The 24,717-nt window shown below is 43.0% G+C and overlaps 2 protein-coding genes across 2 annotated transcripts in view; one reads left to right on the top strand and one right to left on the bottom strand.

Annotated features, from left to right (window-relative positions):
* The window catches only part of LOC136440671 (uncharacterized), a 79,268-nt gene extending 64,436 nt beyond the window's left edge, over positions 1-14,832 (bottom strand). The window contains exons 1-15 of the mRNA XM_066436768.1: positions 14,593-14,832; positions 9,859-10,214; positions 9,111-9,290; positions 8,444-8,986; positions 7,393-7,552; positions 6,927-7,137; positions 6,586-6,764; positions 5,663-6,003; positions 5,116-5,295; positions 4,445-4,990; positions 3,546-3,705; positions 3,033-3,249; positions 2,692-2,870; positions 1,998-2,335; positions 1,382-1,561 (exon numbers count right to left, since the gene is read on the bottom strand). Coding sequence (XP_066292865.1) covers positions 1,382-1,561; positions 1,998-2,335; positions 2,692-2,870; positions 3,033-3,249; positions 3,546-3,705; positions 4,445-4,990; positions 5,116-5,295; positions 5,663-6,003; positions 6,586-6,764; positions 6,927-7,137; positions 7,393-7,552; positions 8,444-8,986; positions 9,111-9,290; positions 9,859-10,214; positions 14,593-14,671 — 3,849 coding nt within the window. The 5' untranslated portion in view covers positions 14,672-14,832. The remainder of the gene's footprint in view (positions 1-1,381; positions 1,562-1,997; positions 2,336-2,691; positions 2,871-3,032; positions 3,250-3,545; positions 3,706-4,444; positions 4,991-5,115; positions 5,296-5,662; positions 6,004-6,585; positions 6,765-6,926; positions 7,138-7,392; positions 7,553-8,443; positions 8,987-9,110; positions 9,291-9,858; positions 10,215-14,592) is intronic.
* Positions 14,833-16,754: 1,922 nt separating this feature from the next.
* The window catches only part of LOC136440265 (uncharacterized), a 34,437-nt gene continuing 26,474 nt past the window's right edge, over positions 16,755-24,717 (top strand). Inside the window, exons 1-9 of the mRNA XM_066436195.1 lie at positions 16,755-16,857; positions 17,610-17,959; positions 19,937-20,116; positions 20,240-20,785; positions 21,627-21,786; positions 22,584-22,800; positions 22,953-23,131; positions 23,492-23,829; positions 24,078-24,257. Of these exons, the coding sequence (XP_066292292.1) occupies positions 16,794-16,857; positions 17,610-17,959; positions 19,937-20,116; positions 20,240-20,785; positions 21,627-21,786; positions 22,584-22,800; positions 22,953-23,131; positions 23,492-23,829; positions 24,078-24,257 (2,214 nt within the window). The 5' untranslated portion in view covers positions 16,755-16,793. The remainder of the gene's footprint in view (positions 16,858-17,609; positions 17,960-19,936; positions 20,117-20,239; positions 20,786-21,626; positions 21,787-22,583; positions 22,801-22,952; positions 23,132-23,491; positions 23,830-24,077; positions 24,258-24,717) is intronic.

Here is a 24,717-nt window from a genome sequence, read left to right as displayed (position 1 = left end):
CTAAGTCATTATAACTATCTTGTCGACTGAGTACAGAAACTGACATGCTATAAGGGTATTCAACAGGTGAAGTTTTACGTGTCATACTAACAACTGAACACTTAGATGGATGAAATTCCATCTCCCAGGTTTTCCCCCAGGCCACAAGACGATCTAAGTCGGACTGAAATTTAAAACAATCAAAAATCGAAGTAATTCTTCTAAAACATTTAGCGTCATCTGCAAACATGGCCATTTTACCAAATTCAACACAGTCAGGTAAATCATTAACGAATAATAGAAACAAGAATGGCCCTAATATGGATCCCTGGGGGACACCTGACAACACAGGTAAGTAATCAGACATTTCGCCTTCTATGACAGTTCTTTGAAAACGTTCTGAAAGATAGTCGTTAAATAAAGCAAGTAGTTGTCTGGAGAACCCAAAAGATTTCAATTTGTGTACTAGGAGTTTATGAGAGACACTATCAAATGCTTTGCAAAAATCCAAGAATATTACGTCAACTTGCCCAGATTTATCCAGTACTTCACCTATTTCCTCGTAAACTTCTAAAAGTTGGGTGGTAGTGGATTTACCCTTGACGAAACCATGTTGAAGGGGATAAAGAGTGTTTGACAATAATGGATAAAGAGAGTTGAAAATACATCTTTCGAAAACTTTGCTTGTGATACATAATAACGACACAGGTCTGTAATTACATACGGCACTCTTATCACCCTTCTTAAAAACAGGAGTAATATTAGCTTTTTTCCACATACTCGGAATTTTTGCATTGCTCACACATAATTGAAACAGTTTTTCCAAAGATGGTGCTAATTGGGCTGCACACTTATACCATCGCTGGGAGATCGTCCGGCCCTGTGGCCTTTGTAACTTCCAGGTTTTTGAGAATAGATTCAATGGTGCTGACAGAAAATGTAACTGAAGAGATTTTTGGCACACTAGAAGTATCAATCAAGTCGGGCAACGGGGTTTCCCCATCGGTACAGTTAAAAACAGAGTAAAAGAAGTTATTGAACAATTCTGCCTTCTCCTGAGCAGACTCAGCAGACTCATCCTGAAGTTTCATTCTGTCTGGTAGATTTTTAGACTTTGTCTTAGAGTGGAAGAAGGACCAAAATCATTTAGGGTTACTCAGTACGATGTCTCCCAGATTAATCAAATGATTTGCATATTTAGCATTTAACATTTTCTTCAATTTGTTGCGGAGACGTCTGAACTTGGCCCAGTGATTTGGTTTGTCTGTTCGTTTGGCTAAATGAGCTATTGTTTTCTCGCGGGGTGGTAGGGCAACCCCGAGGTGCTGGAAAGCTCGACGCGTAGGCCCCCTTTCCTGTTGAGGGTGGGATTTCAATACTGATCTTTAATAGTGTCACTGACCTGATCCAGGAATCCGTAGTTTCCGGGAATGTTCTCGTCTCCCGTGCTGAGGAAACCCAGCACACCGAGACGGTAGTTGATGGAGACCAGCACGACATCTTGGTGTGCAACAAGAGCCTCGTATCCATTTATCGACCCCATACCCATGGATAGACCACCTCCGTGGATCCAAAAAAGAACCTGGAAACGGATGGCAAAGAAGTTCTATGTTGTTTCTGATATGTGCAAACCTAGGTTAACTTTGTCTTTCTTATTGCTAGACATTATGATTTTTGCTTTCAAAATGTATGAAGGAACATTTCGATATTGTTTCAAAATGTATGTAAAATGAAGAAAATCGTCCTCCTTTAAGTTTCATAAAAATTATGGACAGGCCTACCCGCTGCCGACAAAAAAAAGGGCTGGAACAAATTCACAGGTTCTACCTCGCGTATTTCCTTGTTTCTGATTGGTTGCCCTTCACGTGGCTCCCTCGTGAATCGGGTATGATCTTAAACATCACCAGGGCCCAGACCAAATTACAACTCTTTTCCTCGTGTCAAGTATGAAATATGTATAAAGATATATATAGCCACCATATGTTGAACATTGTATTTCCTATTCTATAAAATCTCACCGGTAAGGCTGCGTCCGCTGCTACAGTCGGGGTGAAGACAGTGAGTGTCAGACAGTCCTCGCTCATGGTCATGTTCTCTCCAAGTTTGTAAGGGAGGTCCATCGAGTTAAGGTATGTTAGATTTTGGGGACAGTAAAAACCTGGTTCCACGGCGTCCCTGACTCCCTCCCACGGGAGGGCAGGCTGGGGCGGGCGGTACCGGAGTTCTCCAACAGGTGGCGCTGCGTACGGAATGCCGAGGTACGTGTAGACCGGCTTGGTTGGGAGGTCGGTGGCGTGCAAGACAGTACCCTTTACTTGTCCGGTTTCAGTTGACACAACTGGACACTCCGCATTACCTGAGAAAAAAGTAAGAATTGTCTCAACGGACAAGAGACTTGGACCATTCAAACAAATCTATAGTGACGGATGTTAAATTTTTACCTGATTCATAAAAGCAATACACAATGCCTTCCAAATAAATTTGGGAAAATAATATAGATCATCCAGCCTCATTCCATCCATTTTGTGTTTTTTTGGAAAAGATCATTAGACCACAATGCCTATTCAAAAATGTATTGAACATGGGATGCCTGAACGTTGACCAACTGTGGGGGCCACGGGCTATAGAGAGAGTGATGGTAACCGGCCTATAGACGGAAAGCATGGCAAGGACTCCAACTAATTAACTAAATTTTAATGTTTTTTTTTTTACCTGCAGCAGCCAAATCAGGAATGATCTCGTTCCACAGCTTCACTTTGTCTGGTTTCATCCCAACTTCAGTGGTCGAAACCACGTCCAGCTTCATGTAGACCGGGTTGTCAGGTGTGTACTGAGGCCAGGTCGGCAGGGAGGGGCTGTCAGTGGGTCCGCCGGTGGAGTCGGAGGGATCGCTGTAACGCATAAACAAATTTAGTGAAAACTAAAAGCAGCAAGAATCCAAAAGATAGCACGATATAAAAAGATGTCACAAAACTATACCTACTTCCAGTCAAACATCCCACTGTGTTCTCTTGGTGTGCAATAGTGGATAATTTGAAGTAACAAATGTTTACCCAGTTCGCGCGAAATTTGCCCAGTACGCCATCATATCCAGGCTGAACTGCTCGTCTTCTTTAGTGTAGTTTAGGGGTTTGACAGGTCCGTCGAGAAACGGGATTCCCCAGAGCATGAACAGGTCGTCTCCGTGCTCACATCCCACCCAGTCGGGTTTGTTCTTGTGAATGGACGGTCGGTACTGGTCCTCGTAGAGGAAGACACGAGCACCGGCATCTGTCAAGCAGGATTAAAAAAAATAATCAGAATTATAGAATGAGAAATAAAATGATAGACTGTGTCTTAATCATAAGTGCATCTCGAAAAAAATAATTGTATTCGTATCTCTATGCACAGGCATCTTTATGTGCTAACATGAGATGCTTTTTTACATGAAGGCAAAGAAAAAATACATTTTGAGTTAGTGACTGAAATATTATATCATACTCCATATGTTTGAGCTGTATATGCACATGTCTCTGAATAAGATGTATTATCCGAATACAAACGTGAGGTGCATAAATTGTACTCACTGACATGCTTTTCTGTAACAAGCATTGTAGGAGCTATGAAAAAGCTATCTCCAGTGACATGTGTAAATTGGTTCAGGGTTGCCAGTGGGTTGTCGGGCGTAGTCGGATGCTGATACTCAGCCACGATGGTGTCCGCGATTTTGTCAAAGTTCGGATTGCCCTAAGAGTGATGCCAAAACACATAAGAGTAATCAGTTATTTGTTAAATAGTTATTCCTAGAATAGGAAACACTATATTGGATTAATCTGGTTTGCCAATGACATTACCCAACATCTTCTTCGGAAGGCGTTCATGTTTAACTGTTACCCTTTTACTTTTACTAACTGTTACAGGCTGTTATTCATATTTCTGACTAATAGTTATGGTAAATAGCTAATCTTCTAAGACAAAAGGTAAATACGTCGGTCAGCCTTCATCATATTAGAATAACCAATCAAAGCACCTCAAAAACAAGCATGCCAATAGGTTTGTAATGCACCCCGTCCCTGATAAACTTCATTTATAAATCTAAAGTGCTATTTTTCCATTGGTATGGAGAACAGTGTGTATGGTTAAGGTGGGACATAACTTACGTCTTTAAATTATCGTGCGAAGATCACTCTTTACACTTTAATCTTAACCCTTGTCCTGCTGGAGTTCTGAGAAAAAATATACCGGCGCTGCTGAAGTACCCAGAAAAATTTGAAAGAAAGGGTACCCGTTTGATATTGCTCAATTTTAGTTACCACGCTTTACAACAACCGCGTGGGGAAACGTACGCATTCTAGAAATATTCTCAACCTTGCAGGGCTAGCATATAGACCCAGAATGTTCAACCCGACAATTGTCGGACGTAGCAGGACTAGGGTTTTAAGATGCGTTGCGGACTCACCGGGTAAACGAATGACAAGATACTCACCGGGTAAACGAATGACAAGATCATCTTCACTAGTTTGACAAATTCCTCTTGAGATATCCCATCATGTGGGTCCCCTTCAAGGAAACTCGACAGCCCCATCCATCCACCCTCGTGGTTGTTGAATCCAACAAGGTAATCGGCCGTGTTGATTTCTCCTTTCTCCATCAGATCCGTGGGGTGAGCCGTCAGAAATGTCCCGTCCACCACTGGTACAAGATAGAACATTGGCCCTAAGGCCTGGACCGCCTCCATAAGCTCCTCAGCCGACTTCTCTTTCAGACAGGTCGTTAGGGCTGCGGGATCTTCCATCTCACAACCTGCCTTTTCCGCAAACATTTTGGTGGTTGCGAGTGGCTGAGGGTTGACTGGAAATGTTTTCCAGGTACCACTCTGTGAGATGGCTCTCTGGAACAGACCTTTACTGAGGGGCGACAGAAGCAGATAGGAGACGCTAATAGCGCCCGCCGACTCTCCAAATATGGTGACTCTTTCTGGATCTCCACCGAAGCTTCGGATGTTCTCCTTCACCCATTTCATGGCATGGACCTGTATTGTATGCGTATTACTCTTGTTAGTATACAATATCAGTAGAATGTACATACTTGAAAAAAGAAAAAGCATTTGTAAGAGGTTTTTTTTAAGAATTGATAACGATCGTTGCTTCTACTGACCTGGTCCAGGAGTCCGTAGTTTCCCGGCATGTTCTCGTCTCCCGTGCTGAGGAAACCCAGCACACCGAGACGGTAGTTGAAGGAGACCACCACGACGTCTTGGTGAGCAGCAAGAGCCTCCCATCCGGGAGGAGAACCATAGAATACCATCAAACCTCCCCCATGTATCCACAGAAGTACCTGCGAAGAACACATAACATTCAACATGTCAGAAAAAAAAGCTACAGAATCGGTATTTTTATGAATGCAAATGTACGAATTTTGCCGAGTTGTCTGCTATAAAGTACATGGAAACTTACCATGAAAAATACCATAATGCATTGTGAGAAAACATCCATGTTTAGGGATTTTATATTCTTTTTACAAGACTGGTCAATTTGCAAAATGAAACAAATAACCTTAAACTTTACACTTTTACCTTTGCACAATTCATGCTGTGATTACATACGAAAACAAATGCAAGTATGGATGATTTAAAGCTGCTACATAATTTATGTATTTGTAAAGTATTGTCATTGTTCTTTATCACATAGTGTCAACAAGTTACCGGTAAAGCGGCATCCGCTGCTACAGTCGGAGTGTAGACGTTGACTGTCAGACAGTCCTCGCTCATGGTCATGTTCTCTCCAAACTCCATAGGAAAGTCAAGCTGGTTAAGCCCGGAGAGATTTTGGGGACAGTAAGAGCCGTAATCCACCGCCTCCCTCACTCCCTCCCACGGGAGGGCAGGCTGGGGCGGGCGGTACCGGAGTTCTCCAACAGGTGGCGCTGCGTACGGGATGCCCCGGAAAGCGTAGATCGGTTTGTAAGGAAGGTCGGTTGTGTGGGTGGTTGTTCCACGTACTTGTCCGGTCACCGTGGACACAACAAGACCGTCGTTCTGGCCGGCTGTAGATTGTAGTAAGGACAAACAATGTGGTGACACCTTAGTTGATTTGATGAAGCCTTTCTGATCTAAAATATATAACTTATGGGTAAATTGATTAAGTTAAAGGTCGAAATTCAAGATGACGGACGATATGTTCCACTTAGGTACAGGGCCTGTTTCACGTGACGTCATAGCTATAGCGACACCAACACGGAGGTAGACGCAGCTTTTTGTACTTCATAGAATCGTAATTAAAGCTTTTATTTGCGTATGGGCAGACTTCTAAAAAAATTGGCGGTCATACGCTACGCAGTTTTTGAACTTACATGTGCGGACTTCATAAGAATTATACTTGATGATTCCAAATGCATTCATTTTTGGCAACGACAACTGTTAACTGTTGTCCGAACAACAATCAAAACAGTTCCTATTACTTACTAATTGATATAGTTTCTCACATCACCTGTTGAAAAATCATCAATTTACAAAAGTTGCCTAATACTTGACAAGCACCTTGATAAAGTGTTTGTATAGCTACGTAGTTTAAAGGCTATAAAAATGGTGATTTTTATCAACTAACTAATATTTCATAGTTTTCGTACTTTCAGCAGCCAAGCCAGGGATGACCTCGTTCCAAAGTTTGACTTTGTCCGGCTTCAGGTCGACGTCAGTGGTCGGCACCACGTCCAGCTTCATGTAGACCGGGTTGTCAGGTGTGTACTGAGGCCAGGTCGGCAGGGAGGGGCTGTCAGTGGGTCCGCCGGTGGAGTCGGAGGGGTCACTGTAATGCATCAGCAAATTCATTTTTTGAAAATGTCTAAGTACCAAGAACCTAAAACTTACCGCGATATGAAAGGATGTCATCTATACATCAAGTCTAAAATGCAAATCTCAGTCTGCAATCATGTCTACCTTCTCTATGTATAAAGTGGCGAGTTCTTACCCAGTTCGTGCGAAGTTTGCCCAGTACGCCATCATAATGAGGGTAAACTCCTCGTCTTCTTTGGAGTATGTTTGATTAACACCTTCAAGGAACGCGAATCCGAAAATTATGAAAAGGTCGTCTCCATGGTCAGATCCCACCCAGTCTGGTCTGTTCGGGTGGATGGAAGGTCGGTACTGGTTCTCGTAGAGGAAGACACGAGCACCGGCATCTGTCAAGCAGGATTCAAAACGTTGATAACATTTATAGAATGAAAAATAGAGATACTATCAAAGCTAAACTGTAGCAGTCCTTGAGAGAATAGATTATGTTCTTACGATATTCGAAAGAAATGACATTTTTAGTGAATACGTTACTTATAACTGTAGATACTTAATTTTAAATATATAAGGATAAATAAAAAGTGTGAACACATCTTACAGCGAATTATCTTAATACGAAATACTTGTATAAAAATACCACTTACCAGCATGCTTTTCAGCTGCTAGCATTGTAGGACCTATAAACAAGGCATCTCCATTCAAATGTGAATACTGGTTGATGATCGCCAGCGGGTCGTCGGGTGTAGTTGGATCCCGATACTCAGCGACGATGGTGTCCACAATTTTGTCCAAGTTTGGATTGCCCTGAGCGTGACAAGTAAACAAATAAGAGTAGTGATTGACGATCCAAGATGGCGGATGCCAAGGGATAACTAAATACATATGACGTCATTCTATGACGTCGTTTTTACGTCAATGCGGTCACCGTTTACTTGGTAGACTTTGATATCAATAAGATATCCTTTTTTTTTAAATTATTGGTTAGTACCGTAAGGTATTTCGGGAATGTCTAATTTAGACGGCGTTAGCCAAGAAAATCACATTATTGACGTCATAATTACTTGATATTACGTCATAAAATGTCAGGAGTGATTGATATTTACATTTATAACACCCCCTGCCAATTTGGTAATTTATTTTGGGTCTCAATTCGATTTTGCACACCCTCAAGTCCAGCGACCATCTCTTCCAGGAAATACTTCTGAGCCCAAACAACTGTGTATTGGAATGAAGGATATTCCTCTAGAACAGAACGCTACAAAGGTCAATCTGGGTCAAAGGGGCAGTTTACCTTCAACGCGGACGGTTATCCGGAAGTATGGCTCGGGTTCGATATCAATTTTCACCAAAAACACACCGATTCTTACGCTTTTCAGCCGTGTTGGTGTTTAATGCCAGTTCGCAGCAAATTATGAGAAATGTGAACTCAAACCTCGACACTTGAAACTCTTTCGTCACTTTTTTGTCGCGCACTACCTCGGATCTGTCGCGGAAGAACTGTTGCGTGCACCGTTATACGTTATACATTCTACCGTTTGGAAGTAATTATCCCCCCCCCCCCGTCCCAGGAATCCCCAAACAGCCCAATCTAGATAGGATTAAAAGGGTATGTGACATAAATTACAGGCTTTAATCTATGTTGCAAAACGTTAACCACTTTTCGCATTCCATAATTTGAATGTGTTGCGTATTCACCTGAAAGACCATTGACGTTCCGCTCCTCACTAAATTAACGAATTCCTCTTGGGTTATGCCAACGCGAGGGTCCCCTTGGATGAATTGCGTCAGCCCCAACCATCCCATCTCGTGGTTGTTGACCCCAAGAAGATAATCTGCCGTGTTGATGTCTCCTTTCTCCATCAGATCCATGGGGTCAGTCGTCAGAAATGTTCCATCTACCACCGGCACGAGATATGGCACCCCTGTGGCCTCGAACGCCTCCAAAAGTTTCTCAGCCGACTTCTCTTTCAGACAGGTCGCTATGGTGGCCGTGTCTTCCGCATCGCAACCGGCCTTTTCTGCAATCATTTTTGTGATCGCGAGTGGCTGAGGGTTGTAGGGAAATGTTTTCCAGGTACCACTCTGTGAGATGGCTCTCTGGAAGAGACCTTTACTGAGGGGTGACAGAAGATGGTAAGAGATACTGATACCACCTGCTGACTCTCCAAATATGGTGACTCTTTCTGGATCTCCACCGAAGCTTCGGATGTTCTCCTGCACCCATTCCATGGCACGGACCTGTAAAGCAAAAATATCGGGCTTCTTAAAATACAATAAAAATGAAACATGCAAACTTATTTTTCAAAGATGGTAATGATATTTTCTTGTTGATGTCATAATCAATGCCGTTGTTGTCACTGACCTGGTCGAGCAGTCCGTAGTTTCCCGGCATGTTCTCGTCTCCCGTGCTGAGGAAACCCAGCACACCGAGACGGTAGTTGATGGAGACCACCACGACGTCTTGGTGAGCAGCGAGAACCTCCCATCCAGGAGGACCTCCAAATCCAATCGTTAGGGCTCCCCCGTGGATCCACATCATGACCTAGAATAATATTCGTCATATGAAAATCGGAAGGATCCACTTTTTAGGAACAAACTTTGATAAGATTCCTCCTGGAATTCAATTTACTTTTTCTGGAGATACAGAATCAAATATTTATTATTTTCTAATTTTCCAGCAATTACTGTAGTAATAATTAAAGGGTCTTAAACTTTCTAACATCATTCCGTGTAATCATTATTTTAAACAAAGGAGCTGCTAAATAAGGCAACTAGAAGTAGCTTTAGCATTATGTTAGCTTAGTTGAAATGTTATTCCTTTTATAAACCAGAGTTCGTAGACATCATAACTCCAAAGGTTTACACCACTAAAAAGTGACTAAAGCCTTATGTCAAGACCACAGCATGTCCAGTGCTAAATATCTTTAAACGTTTGCTGCTACAGTTCCAAGTTCAATCACCAGGAGGGCCGAAACTACCCTCACAGTCGAGTTCACAACTGCACACCACCTACCACCCAACCAAATACCATCGCAATCCATATCAGAGTAAAACATATACCTGAATTTTGACAAGGAGGTAACGAGATGATTAATAATGTCAAAAATTACCGGTAAAGCGGCATCCCCTGCTACCGTCGGAGTGAAGACGTTGACTGTCAGACAGTCCTCGCTCATGGTCATGTCCTCCCCAAATAGAATTGGAAGGTCATGGTCCATCTCTTTGAAGGCAGTAAGATTTTGTCGACAGTAGGAACCATATTCCACGGCCTCCCTGACCCCCTCCCACGGGAGGGCAGGCTGGGGCGGGCGGTACCGGAGTTCTCCAACAGGTGGCGCTGCGTACGGGATGCCCAGGAAAGTGTAGATCGGTTTGTCGGGAAGGTCGGTTGTGTGTGTGGCTGTTCCACGGACTTGTCCAGTCGCCGTAGATACAACAAAACCGTCACCCTGACCGACTGTAGCACCTAGTGGGGAAAGATTTAAAAGGGTTACAAAATGTATGCCCATAGAATGCCTTCCCCAGCAAATTACACATATGAGGGCCCGATCCTTTCGTAAAATGGTAAACCGTAAGTTCTGCTGCCGTACCAAGGGAAGCCGTCAGAATTCCCAAGATCCAACTTAAATTTCGTCATCCAAATATCCTTATAGTCCAGCCATATTTTCTTGGGTTATATGTTGACCAACGTAAACACAAACGGACAGGCAAACAAACACGGTCCCGAAACAATACCTCCATTTTCACCGAGGTAACAACTGCAATTGGTTTCCCAGTCGCCAGCTAACCAGTTTATAATTAGTCCCGCACCAACGGTTTAATCTACTGCCGCCGATCTTAATGATTTTTTCCTAAAACATGTCTGGCAATAACGTATGAGTAATATACCCATTTCATCATTTATCATTTACCAATTTTACCAAATATCATTGCGTCTCTTATGCAAAAATACACAGTTGTCAACAAATACAATTTCTAAGTCAATTTTTGTAGTGTTTTCGGGCTAAGTGTTGAAATCAATGATTTTTTACAAATTCAAGATGGCGGACTTAAGATGGCGGATCCCAGCGGCTACTACAATGCAGAGTTAGAAGACATTTGACGTTTCTGTTGCCCTTGACAACAGGGTAACTCTTGGCACACATTAACATTTTATCAGAAAGGCTCTTATCTGGATTTCTATTGTAAACCCTACGTTTCTTTAAGGACTACCTTAATGATCATACCAGTTTCAGTAGCCCATAAAATGGCCTATCTGACGTCATTTTACGTTGTGTAATATCAATATGATTGTCATAGTTTTTAATGTTTCTTGTGCATCATTCTCTATAAATTCGGTGGCCATTTGCTGCATAATTACAGGAGTTACTTTTCTGGAATATTTTCAAAACATTTTTGTCTTCCATTCTACATACATACATGTAGTACTTACTTACAAAGTTGCCACCCTACACACAAGATATATTTCCGCTTCATTGTTTGATAGTGTCATTTTTTACTGATTTTATTTTATATGAGAGTATAATTTTCATGACGAATGCAACGCTATCAAAATTATGTCCGCGCCGTTCCATTATGTATGATGCAATCTAAATGCAATGTTCTCAAATACTGTGACGTGTCAAAAATGTCCTGATCATTAATAAAACAATGCGTAGCAAACAAAAAAAAAGACCATCTTGTGATATATTAGGAACATGCGTGTAGAAAAATCCCTTATGATCAAAAATTTGTTGAAAGGTCAGACGACTATGTTTTCCCCCCAATCGGCAAATGTTTAAACATCAGTCTAAATTTTCAATATTTTTACTATTCATGTTGTCGGTTTTTTACATGCCATCGCCTCCCAGCTTCGTGTGTCTTCCCAAATTTGTCCGCGGGAAATGTCTGTGTACCCAGGATGTTTGCCTGTTTGTCTAACCCAGTTTTTGTGCCGTGGACGTCTCGGAAGCTCCGTCAGCTGTCCCATCAATTACAGCTTTTGAAGAATCAGCCACGACCATAGTACGATTTTGAAAACAAACCTGCCATGAAACGGCTATTAAAACACAAATATTGTAGATGGCCGTTTCACTAAACAGATGGATAAGGTCAGGCTCAGTGTAGTCTTCTGCTTGGTGAAAAGTCTCTAAAACACTGACCCAGCGTCTCGCAAAATTTCGGCACCGACAGATTTTTGTTCCGTGCGATAGTGCCCGTGCGTGGAGTTTGGGTATACGGGTTACCGCTGGGGTCAAGGTTAGGGTTGGATTGTAGGTTTGGGAAAACCTCCAGGCACGACCCCTCCCCAAAACTCCGCACGCAGACGTCTGCTTGAAAATAACCGCGCTCCACGAGTGTGACGTAATTTTCCCTTCTGAAAACACCCTCCACGTATTTGGCAGGGGAAAAAATTGGCTCGACCTATGACCCTCCCGTACCCTACATCTACTTAGAGATTACGCCTCGCGATCTTTGCTCACGGTAACCTTGCACGCCCTACTACATACAATCTCCAAGCAGATGTAAAGAGCCGGCTCAAGCTCAGTTCTTTTTATATGTGTCTGTGCAAAACTTAGTGCAACCTGTGCCGCCAAACGTTGCCAAAAATAGGACATAATTTAAAACACTGGGGCTGAGTTGGATCCTTACATCTGCTTGGAGATTTAGCACTGAAGGATCCAACGTTGTGTCCGTAGGCGGGCCTTTGAAAGGCTTTGACCTTACGCACGACATTGTACGTGTGCATAGCAGTGGTGATAAAGGGGTGATACGCAATGTAACGTAGTTTTGTATGACTTATATATGTCTGCTTCGGTAACATCCACTTCCATTCTAATAGCTTCTATCATACTATGGGGACATTCTGTAAATATACACCTATCGTCTAAGTGCAGCACTCAATCAACGTTAGACACGGAAACATTAACAGCAAACGTCGCCTGGGTAACCTCTTTACAATTTGGCAGAGGCGTGGTCACCTTTCAAGCTTTTGTCGTAAGATTGCAAGCAATGCAAAACCGACCGCCAACGAGGATTTAATTAAGCGAGAAACCTTAAAGTTTCAGGTAAAGAAAAATCTACGACTGTTCCAAGAACGTTCTCAGCATGTTATCGTTGACCTATCGTACGACTGGCCGAGATCTTAGTGGGTGCCGCCGAGGGTCGTATTACGTCACCGAACAATGCCTCCATTCATGAGGTAACCCTGTCCAAAATAACCCTTACACATGATCGATCTTACTTGACCCAATTGCTTGCACTGACTCGTAGCGAGGGAAACCATGTTTTCAGCAAAGGGGGCTTATTTTTTGTGAATTGCAAGTAGCATCGCACCGACTCCTCCAGAATATACTTCACGTGACAGTCAGGCGTATGATCTTGCTTAAGTTGCTAATTCTTGCAGTGACCCCACAGTGACCCGTAGCGAGAATATAATCATGACCTCAATCATGTTGTCAGCGAAGGAGGCGACTATTTTCATGAATTACAACGCGCCGGCCTCCAAATATACTAAGCGTATAACCATGTTAGATAACCATGTTTTTAGCGAAGGGGGCTTTTTTCATGAATTGCAAGTATCTGAATTGCACCGGCCTATCAATATACTACATGTGCATGTAACACTCACGTGTATGATCCTGCTAATTCTCGCAGTGACCCGTAGCGAGAAAAATCATGTTTTCAGCAAATGGGGCTGTTTTCATGCATTACAAGTAGGATCGCGGCGGCCTCCCAGTGGGTTTGCGGATTTGATGGGGTGGTCTACAGGGGTGGGCTAGTGGGGTGGGCTACCTCAGCATCTACCCTTTCTGGACCTCAAGGCTGTGCATGGGGGTTTAGCATTGAATGGAATTTCCTTGAGGAAAAGATGGGTCACTCTGTGGGAGGGCCGGAAAGAATGCTTTATTTTGCTGAAGGATCATATTGCTTTGGGGATGCTACAGTGGGGGGTGGAGGTTGGCAATGAGCATACTGCATACATTTACATCGTGCAGGAGTTTGTTATCCCCAGTTTTAGATTTTTAAACATGGAGGGCTATGTTCCATGTTCCTTTATATGCACAGTCAGGCCAACAGGACAGTAGCATTGTGGCTACAAGAAAGAAATGAGCAACAAAAGCAACACTATACATTGTACAAACACACACACTTAAAACATTCTAACCCACGCTCATGCACACTGACACACATAACCACGAATACATTGTACATTGTATGCAAGCACATGCATTCAGGTACATTCTAGTCTAAATGTGAGACATATGTTTTGAATTTTGTCAAACAAAGGCTCTCTCATTCCCTAGCTGTTCTATGCAACTTCCAGTTTATTTCCCCTTGTACCACTTCCCTAAAATCCTAATTAATTGTATACTGAGTACTTAGAAGTTTGTTTATGATAAATGGCTTTTCTACCAGTCTTGGTGCTGTTACCTTCCCTCTAGCCCACCCACAGCTTGACCCAGATCCTCTTCAAGGAAATTCCATAAGAGGCCAAACCCCCATGCACAGCCTTGAGGTCCAGAAAGGGTAGATGCTGAGGTAACCCACCCCACTAGCCCACCCCTGTAGACCACCCCATCGAATCCGCAAACCCGCCTCCCAGTAATTTAGTACTTGAAGAATCTAAATATAGAATACTTAATCATGTCATAACACGATCGTAACTGTGGCGTTACAGAAAGGTGTAGAAAATACAACACCACAAGTATGTCATTTCTAGCCTAAAACCAGTCAACCATTGATACCACAACACAGTTATCATATATGAATATTTGCCGCGTCTGGCTTGCCTATTTTTACACAGTGCTGAATTTCATAGATGCCGGCATCCCCCCACTACCGCATACAGCCCACAAACTTACCGAAATAGCAGAGAAACAGTGTGGCGATCACAGCGAGCACCCGAACAGCAGCCATGTTCGTAGCAGTCACGGTACACATGTACTGACTGGCGGTGTGACTCAGCAGAGGCTAGGCCACGGCGATCGGCGTGACCCTGGGGTTGTTTCCTTGACAACCAACGTCCTGTCGGTCGTAGACAGTATTGACGTAATGAAGTCAGCTCACAAGTGCGACCGGTTACTTCATCTTTCTACTACACACGGCTGCCCATGCTGACATAGAAAAATGCACACGGAAGTTGTACAACAGAACATCCGGTGAAGAGAGAGGTCCACATCCGCCATACCCATCTGATTCAGCAGATTGACAGCGAATGATTGATCGTGCGTTCAACCAATAGAAAACTTCATTATAGAACCTCCTTGGTACAACATGGTTTCTCTCGGGGGCTATTTCACTGCACTGTAGAATGATTTACTCCTTAGTCATCTATTCATGTCAATATTTCGTTCTTTTTCACTGGAACAGAATATCAATGTTCATATTTTCATTTGCAGAATTAAAAAAAAAAGTTGTCAGCTGAAAAAATTCTGTCCAATTCTTTGCAAAATCGCTTTACAGATGATCTGGAAATCGCAAGAGAGGATGATTCAACATTTCGGAGTTGAAGATGGGAATTGGCTTTTTTTTAAACACTAGATCTATGAATGGTGCGTAATTGCTATTTTACAGGCTCATTCATACAATGTGTATTGAGATGTGCACTCGCCAATATAACGTTACCGTAGAAATTTGTTTTCAAGAATTGTGAACAGACTTGAATGCTCGTCTTTTATAGACTTGTTCCTATGATCAACCTTAACCATACCCGGCAACTGGAATTTGTCATTGGAACGGTTTGTTTATTTGTTCTGTCATACGTTGAATTTCTTTACTAAGAACGGAATACACCAGCTACGTTTTCTTTCTATTTTTAGGGGGTGACATAACGGTTGTTGTATAGAAAAATAGTCAAATTACTAAACGTCAAATCGCTTTCACGTCATGAAATAAAATGAAAACATCACGCATACATGCGTAACGGCGTTTCTCGTGTATACAAATACCAGCTACGACGTGACCTAGTTTAATTCTACCGTGACCAAATATGGCAATGGTGATCAAAAGCCTTGCCGGACAACTCAAACGTTATCTGATTTGTGACGGCGGTTGGCCCAGTTAAGTCCGTGAGATAGGTGACAGGTAGAATGTATAGTATGATTACGAATCTCAATCCAAAAGAAAACTATTTGTGTTTCTTAAGGCCTTTCTGTTGAAATACGTCAGGTCTAGAGAGCCGCAAATGGACACAAAGAATCGATATTCGAATTCTGAATGTTAGGGTCCGGTCACACCTGTTCGTATCTTCGTATGAGTTGCGTATCAAGAATTCTTATATCTTTATTCAGGTAAAGTTTGCGGGGAAGAAGCTGTTTTCTACTTTGGCCCACTGTTGTGTATCGAATCGAAAAGAATAACTTCTTTGGCCGCAAAGATTACCTGATTTTTATACGGACTTGTAAAATGAATACACACACTAGTCTGAACGGGCCCTTTAAAGTTAAGATCTGGAGTACGTCACTTACAGATGACGCCCTCTAGGGTCGTCTTAAAGGACGCACAACTTTCAACACAAGAAGAAGGTGGGAGGACCAAGTTTTTTATCGACACACTTTACTAGGGCTAGGGGTCACCAGAGCCAAATATGTAGAACATTATGGATGATAGGCAGACACTATGCCTCAGCACAGTGGATGTTCGCGGATAAGTGACTCTGTGATTGATCTATCGATTGATCAGATTAGTTTTTTGTCGTAACTTCACGAATCTTAACAGTTCCTGCCCTTTACGATTTGTCAGAAGCTTACAGTAACCTGTAGCCATACAAAATGGGCATGACCTCTGATGGATAAACCAAATTGCATTCAATCACCTACTAATTGTGTTTTGTGACAGCATGTTCTGTGTTTTTCTTGCCACAAAGGACTAAATGTCTAGAAGCAAACAGTATGTTTAATATTTGAACGGTGGCTTTGTAAGGAACACTTCGGACCCCCAAAGAAAGCAAACACGCTGTAGAAATCAAACAAACGCGTCGGTAACTGTAGGTAAATAGACACGCCTCCCCAAACGACCTCTAGGTCGTTGTAGGCGTGTCGTAATTGTCCTGCACAACGGAAGTATGGAGGTTGTTCGAGTTGGCATGTTTTACCTTTTAGCCATCTGGATCTGTGTTTCTTCATGTGGTAAGTGGTCACAGATATCGTACATTGTTTTAGCTTGCTTTAGTAGTAACTGCACCATGTTCTATTGAGTCAATACGCACATGTGGTAAAATCAGTTCAAAAACATAATGTGCCCCCCACCCCAATTTTACGACAGTACTCGGATGCAAAACGTCACCGTAAATTCGTTTGGGGTTGGGGGGTTGGGTGAGGGTGAGGGTGGTTAACAGTTACCCCGTTGCTCATAAAAACTCTTAACGTTGGCTGCGATTTAGAGAAACTGTTCCTCTTTTGGCAGGTAAGCACTTCGAGTTGACGCATACATATTCAATTGTTTACGGAAGTCATTTGATTTTTCATGTACCTCATGCTATAATATACAGATATCTAAGAGACAGATAAGATAAGTCGTCAGACTTCGTGATAATGAATTGGTCGATATTAGGTTCCATTTTTTTAATACAAATATCATAAACCCAACACCTGTGTGTAGACATCAAACGAAATGTTGGCTCCAAAAGGTAGGGCAGGGGTCAAAGGTCATGTGGCCTAGGAAACGCGCAGCACTTTGACTGGCCTGAATATATAGTTATGCTCATCACTGGTATGAGACAAAACACTATATAGAAACGTTTTAGACGTTTTAGACGTTACACAGTGATCAAATTGTCTTTTTCCTAGGAGTTAAAGCCATCCGGGATGATGGTTCTGTCAACTTTGAGGTCTTGAAACTCTTGTTGTATTAAAAACTGCTGTAAATCTCCCCCTACTAGGTGCTACAGCCGGTAAGGATGACGGTCTTGTTGTGTCCACGGTGACTGGACAAGTCCATGGAACAACAACCCACACAACCGACCTTCCCGACAAACCGATCTACGCTTTCCTGGGCATCCCGTACGCAGCGCCACCTGTTGGAGAACTCCGGTACCGCCCACCTGAGGCTGTCCTCCCGTGGGAGGGAGTGAGGGAGGCCGTTGATTACGGCTCTTACTGTCCCCAAAATCTCTCCATGCTTAACCAGCTTGACTTTCCAATGGAGTTTGGAGAGAACATGACCATGAGCGAGGACTGTCTGACAGTCAACGTCTACACTCCGACAGTAGCAGCGGACGCCGCTTTACCGGTAATTTTTTAACAGTATCCTATAAACAAAAAAGATAAGAGTAAACATTAGCTGATATCATGGTACATCTTTCAATCAACTATACTTGCCTTCGTAAAAACTTTGATCAGCAGCAACTTCGTTCTTGTATGTCAACGTGAATGCAGAATTAGACGGGAGAAATAGTTGAAAGAGAAAGGTTATTTTTTTCAATGTCATCCTTGCAAATGAATATAGATACAGTAGACTCCGCTTAACTGCACCATGCATTTGCCAGCGTTTTTGGTGCAATTATCCGGCTGGTGCAATTATGCGAAATGTCCAGCTGGACCGTACCACCATGGGCGGGGCGGTGTATTGTTAGTCAGAAACACTAGCACAAAGAAAATGGACGAAATTATGCAGTTATTAACTTTATTTACGTATTCAAGGACATGTACTGTACAAAAATCTTGTAAAGTTTACCATGATACTGTACAGATTAAACTTAACATTTCTTTTGCTTCCTCACTGATGTTTAAATCAGTAGCTAGGTACTGTACACGTGTAGAAAGAGAAAATATGCTTGATTCGCACAGCAAAGAAAACAACTCCGACTGTAACGTTATGTCTAGAATAATGACTTTGGTCTCACAATTTGTTAGTTTAAATGGCGGTAGGTATGACTAAGACAAACTTGACACCGTATCTACAACTTGAGTCAACAAATTACATCGAAAGTTTCACACTTGTGTTGGTGAATGCACAAACAAAGGATAAAAATGCGCCGATAGCGTAAAAGCACAAGGACGATCTAATCTAACAAACACAACTCCGCCTGTACTGTATTTCTAAAAATGATGACTTTGGTGACATAGGTCTGACAATTCTAAGTTAAGATAGCGGTATGTTTGGCAGAGATTACCTTCTTAATTACAACTTGTGTCCAGGAATTACACTGAAAAACTCCATCGTCAAAATTCCAAATAAGGAACAAAAGTCAGTGTATCTAGTGGGCAGATCTGGTTAGATGACTCAGATCAAGGACAGATCATTCTCCTTATACAGTATCAGAGCCTAACCCGCGTATACCTTGTTCCGGTGAATGCAGGAAGTTTCTAGGACGCGGATTCAGCCAGATGATCACGTTAGCACCGCACCGCCAAAAGCGACTGTTATGTCCGCCTACACGTCTGTAGCCCTTGCCGAGCCTCTATTGTTTCCGACTAGATGTACGTTAAGACGCCGGTCTTTTATTATCGGCAGCAGTATGTAGCGCTGCCGCAAACCTCAAACCACCGACAACACCCCATGCCATCCTTAACGCGAAATCAAATCCACACGAACTTGAATGCATTCACAGTAATAAGATAGTAGTACAGGTAGAGACCAATCTTTATTGAGTGCAGCATGCTGTCTGCCAAAGCGCAATGCCGCCTTTGGTAGGCGTGCGTCTCTTGATGGTGCCGACACGCCCTGGACCTGCCCGGGACCTCCCATACGATTCCTATCAACGTGACTGTCAATGGAGACCGCCTTCTTTTGTTACTCAAAAACAGTTTTAAACATATTGGCGGTATTGCGCCTTTACACCGGCAGGTATCGGCTCATTTGTACCACGTTTGCCAATTTTTAGCGCACCTTTTTAGTTAACTTTTTGAGGATTTTTGAAAAAAATTGGTGCAGTTATCCGAAATTGGTGACAATGCCCGGTGCAGTTATGCGGAGTCACTAACAATGCAGTGAATGGGAACCGGTTTGGGATTTTGGGATTTGGTGCAATTAAACGGAAGGTGCGTTTATCCGAGGTGCAATTAAGTGGCTTCTACTGTATTACAAAAAAGTCATTTTCACCGCTCCTAAGTATGTTTCTCATGCAAATGCCTCCTGCACTTTACCATAATCCTTGGTAAATGATAAGTAATATGTGTATTGTTTAAAATGCATTCATCGGGGAAATGTAAACGAGGATCACATCGCTTTTTCCTGATCTTTCGAATATTCGTTTTTTTTTCACAGGTACTTTTGTGGATCCACGGGGGAGGTTTATCAGTCTTCTATGGTTCACCTCCTGGATGGGAGGCTCTTGCTGTTCACCAAGACGTCGTGGTGGTCTCCTTCAACTACCGTCTCGGTGTGCTAGGTTTCCTCAGCACGGGAGACGAGAACATGCCAGGAAACTACGGACTCCTGGACCAGGTCAGTGGCAGCAATGGCACTGATGATGTCAATTTGAGAGTCCTTGTCTTATATGTTTCTTTCTTTTTAGGAATGTACATTTTGCTCTTGTAAACTGACGAGAACGATATTATGATGATACAGGTCCATGCCATGAAATGGGTGAAGGACAACATTCGAAGCTTCGGTGGAGATCCAGAAAGAGTCACCATATTTGGAGAGTCAGCAGGTGGTATCAGTATCTCCTACCATCTTCTGTCACCCCTCAGTAAAGGTCTGTTCCAGAGAGCCATCTCACAGAGTGGCACCTGGAAAACATTCCCAGTCAACCCTCAACCACTCGCAGTCACCAAAATGTTTGCAGAGAAGGTCGGTTGCGATGCGGAAGACACGGCAGTCATAACGACCTGTCTGAAAGAGAAGTCGGCTGAGGAGCTTGTTGAGGTATTCCAGTCCTTTGGGCCAATGATGTATCTTGTCCCGGTGGTGGATGGGACATTTCTGACGGCTGACCCCGCGGATCTGATGGAGAAAGGAGAAATCAACACAGTAGATTATCTTCTAGGGGTCAACAACCACGAGGGTGGATGGATGGGGTTGTCAAACTTCCTCGAAGGGGACCCTCATGATGGGATGACCCAAGAGGAATTTGTCAAACTCGTGAAGATGATGATGTCGTTCGTTCACCAGGTGAGTGCGGAACTCTTTTAGATAACAAAGTTACCTATTCTTTCCCTTTCCGCGCAGCGATTGACTCATCCATATGAAGCTATGGGGTAGTGCCTGGAGTCGTGCGGCGATGTGATTCATGCCTATTTGTGACAAAAAAGGGGCGGGTGGGCGGGAAGGTCTTTTTGTATTCACCGACCCTCGTCTTGCTCCGTATCATTACTCCCGTCACCCCTCCCCAACACCTATCGCACCTATCGCCGGGTCACCAGGCTATGCGGATGAGTCTGTCGCTTCAGCGGAGTAAACAGTCAGTTTTCGCCTTATATAGGTTGGGGATATGGATCAGCCAATCACAGCGCAGGAAAGATAGGTAGAAGTGCAGTTTTGCAAGATAATCCAAAAACTTTGACTTATGTCGTATACCCAAATTAAGCATTGTCGCTGCAGTATCTGCTCAATGTACAGCACATGTTCAACATGTCAATGGACAAGTGCTTAGAGTTCTTCAAAAATTTTAAATAGGTGTATGTCTATCATGTACGGGGACCTTATAATCTATTTGCTATGAGTTAATTTGACATGCTCTGATTGGTTATTTGAGTTCTGAAGGCTGACAGGCATCCAGAAATTCAGTGAGATCTACGTATTGTTAGTGTTAAAAGCTAGAACGCACTTTTGAATTAGCTAGATACCATAAGTATTAGCCACGCATAGTAACAGTTAAGGGGCTGAAATATGAATGTCTTCCAAATCTTGAGAAATATCATTAGCAAAAGAAGGTAATACAATATGGTACAATATAGAAATATACTATATAACAAACAAATAATTACTCTCATATGTTTGGTATCACGCTCAGGGCAATCCGAATTTCGACACAATAGTGGACACCATCGTCGCTGAATATAAGCCTCTGACTTCGCCCGACGACCCGCAGTCGATCCTGTACCAGTTTACACATATCTCCGGAGACGGTTTCTTTATAGCTCCTACGATACTTGTTACAGAAAGTCATGTCAGTGAGTAGAACTTATCCACCTCACTTTTGTAGTACGATAATACATTTAATACTTGTGTACACACATTTCATGGTATATGACATTATTTTTCAGTCAGTCAACCGAAAATGTATTTTCTCTCTGCCCTTATATCAGAAACGCAACGCATGTTATTCATTTAAAAGTTTATCTGGGTTGGAAGAAGTTGTTCTGTATCAAAGTTATAAGTACAGTTTCCAACACAGGTATTTGGACTTACCCAAATTTTCGACAGGTTAACTCCCGTCCTTATCAAGGAATGAGCAATTCACAATCTCAGTGACGTCCCATTATGCAGATAGGACACGTGACTCTTTGAGCAGTGGATCACATGTTGAAGAAAGTCTGTTGCGCCCCCCGTCTCTGTTAATTAGAAAGGGATGGAATAAAATAAGCCATCTACATCAGGGCTCCACAACCACCCCTTAACAGAGACGGAGGGTGCCACAGACTTCCTGCAACATATGATTTATTGCTCATCGAGTCACGTGTCCTCTCTGCATAATGTGACGTCAGAAAGACAGCAGATTGCTTATTCCTTGATAAGGACTGGAGTTCATCCGTCGAAAGTTTGGGTAAGTCCAGATACTTGTGTCGGAAATTGTATTCTACATTTGATATCGCAATTTATGTTAATACATAATGATGCCTGTGCACAGCGATACGAATATCGCACATGTGTAAACTTATATTCACTTATTATTAAGACACAGTCTATAATCTCTATTTTTCATTCTATAAGATCAATGATGTTAATGTTCTTGAATCCTGCTTGACAGATGCCGGTGCTCGTGTCTTCCTCTACGAGGACCAGTACCGACCGTCCGTCTACACAAACAAACCCGACTGGGTGGGATGTGAGCATGGCGACGACATCTTCATGCTTTGGGGACTCCCGTTTCTCGACAAACCTGTCAAACCGATGAACTACAGTAAAGAAGACGAGCAGTTCAGCCTCAATATGATGGCGTACTGGGCAAACTTCGCACGAACTGGGTAACCATTGACTACTTCAAATTACAAATTATTCATTAAACAAAAGTCAGTCGCATTTCTGACTGAAGGTAGAGACATTTATCTGACATATTTTGATATGAGTTTTTTTTCTTCTTCTTTGGGTTTTTACTAAATTTGGCCATCTGTTGCAGCGATCCCGGCGACTCCACCGGCGGACCCACTGACAGCCCCTCCTTGCCGACCTGGCCTCAGTACACACCTGACAACCCGGTCTACATGAAGCTGGACGTGGTTTCTACCACCGACGTTGGGCTGAAGTCTGAGAAAGTGAAACTATGGAATGAAATCATCCCTGATTTAGCTGCCGCAGGTAAGAAAACCACTAGAAATTAGTTAACTATTTGAAACCATTGCCATGCTTTAGGTCAATAAGCCGGTTACAATCTCTACAGAACTTCATTAAGCTGGTTAAAGATTGGAGATTTCATGTTCAAGACTTTCTTAAATAGGCATTTTGCTGCAATAATCCTTACCAGAAAAACATAAAACGGGTAGCATAAGTGTTGATTATCCAGATTCCTTTTTCCCAGATATGTCAGTGTGATCTTACTTTTTTTTAATTGGCAAAACTTGTTATTTTTGCAGATGAAAAAATGTATATCCCTCGCTAAAGTTTTGTTTAGATGCTCAAGTTTATTGTTCGTTGATACAATGTTTACTTTTTGCTCAGGTACGGCGGGGCGTCCAATTGTATCAACAAAGACCGGACAAGTAAAAGGTACAGTCTTGCATACCACTGACCTCCCAACCAAGCCGGTCTACACTTTCCTGGGCATCCCGTACGCAGCGCCACCTGTTGGAGAACTCCGGTACCGCCCGCCCCAGCCTGCCCTCCCGTGGGAAGGGGTCAGGGAGGCAGTGGAAGTTGGCCACTTTTGTCCCCAAAATGCCACAATGTTCAACCGGCTTGACTTCCCTATCAAGTATGAAACGGATGGCAAAATAAGCGAAGATTGTCTGACACTCAACGTCTTCACTCCGTCTGTATCAGCAGACTCTGCCTTACCGGTAAGACTTCTATCTATAAACTATTATAAAAAAAGATACAGAAAACGGAAGTTCTGCTGCAGTACTAAAGTCATATGTCAGGAGACCAAACCCTAGAGTATAGAGCATGTAAATATGTAAAATGGACATGGTTGTGTTATATTTTGTCAAAGAAGTTTACAAAAACTCTCAGATTGTCACGGAGGTAAGATATTTTCCATAACAAACATGCCTTTGGATTCATCAGGTCTATAAAATACTCCCTGTAGGTTCTACTGTGGATCCATGGAGGGTCTCTGTTCCTCGGCATGGGTGCTCCTCCCGGCTTCGAGTCTCTTGCTGCTCATCAAGACGTCGTGGTGGTCTCCATCAACTACCGTCTCGGTGTGCTGGGTTTCCTCAGCACGGGAGACGAGAACATTCCAGGAAACTACGGATTCCTGGACCAGGTCAGTGACACTTTTACTTCAAAGGCATGTTCGGGAAACGACAATGTAGTAAACTTGCAATTGAGGGCTATATAACTCGTTTTACTTCGGTGTGTTATACATTTATAAGTCTAGCGCAGCTGACACTCTGTTGACAGGAATGATATTCTTTCTCCACAGGTCCGTGCCATGGAATGGGTGAAGGAGAACATCCGAAACTTCGGTGGAGATCCGGACAGAGTCACCATCTTCGGAGAGTCAGCAGGCGGCGAAAGTGTGTCCTGTCACCTCCTCTCACCCCTCAGTAAAGGTCTGTTCCAGCGAGCCATCTCACAGAGCGGCGTCTGCCAGACCTTCCCGGTGCCACCGGCAACCATTGCTCTGATGGTCGGCGAAGCAGCAGGCTGCAACCTGGAGGACATGGCTGCGTTAGCGACCTGTCTGAAAGAGAAGTCTGTTGAAGAACTGTTGGAGATACACG

This window comes from Branchiostoma lanceolatum, chromosome 8 (assembly GCF_035083965.1).
Source record: "Branchiostoma lanceolatum isolate klBraLanc5 chromosome 8, klBraLanc5.hap2, whole genome shotgun sequence".
Taxonomy (NCBI): Eukaryota; Metazoa; Chordata; class Leptocardii; order Amphioxiformes; family Branchiostomatidae; genus Branchiostoma; species Branchiostoma lanceolatum.
The sequence above is the reverse complement of the archived record's forward strand: the minus strand, read 5'-3'. Positions and strand labels throughout refer to the sequence as shown.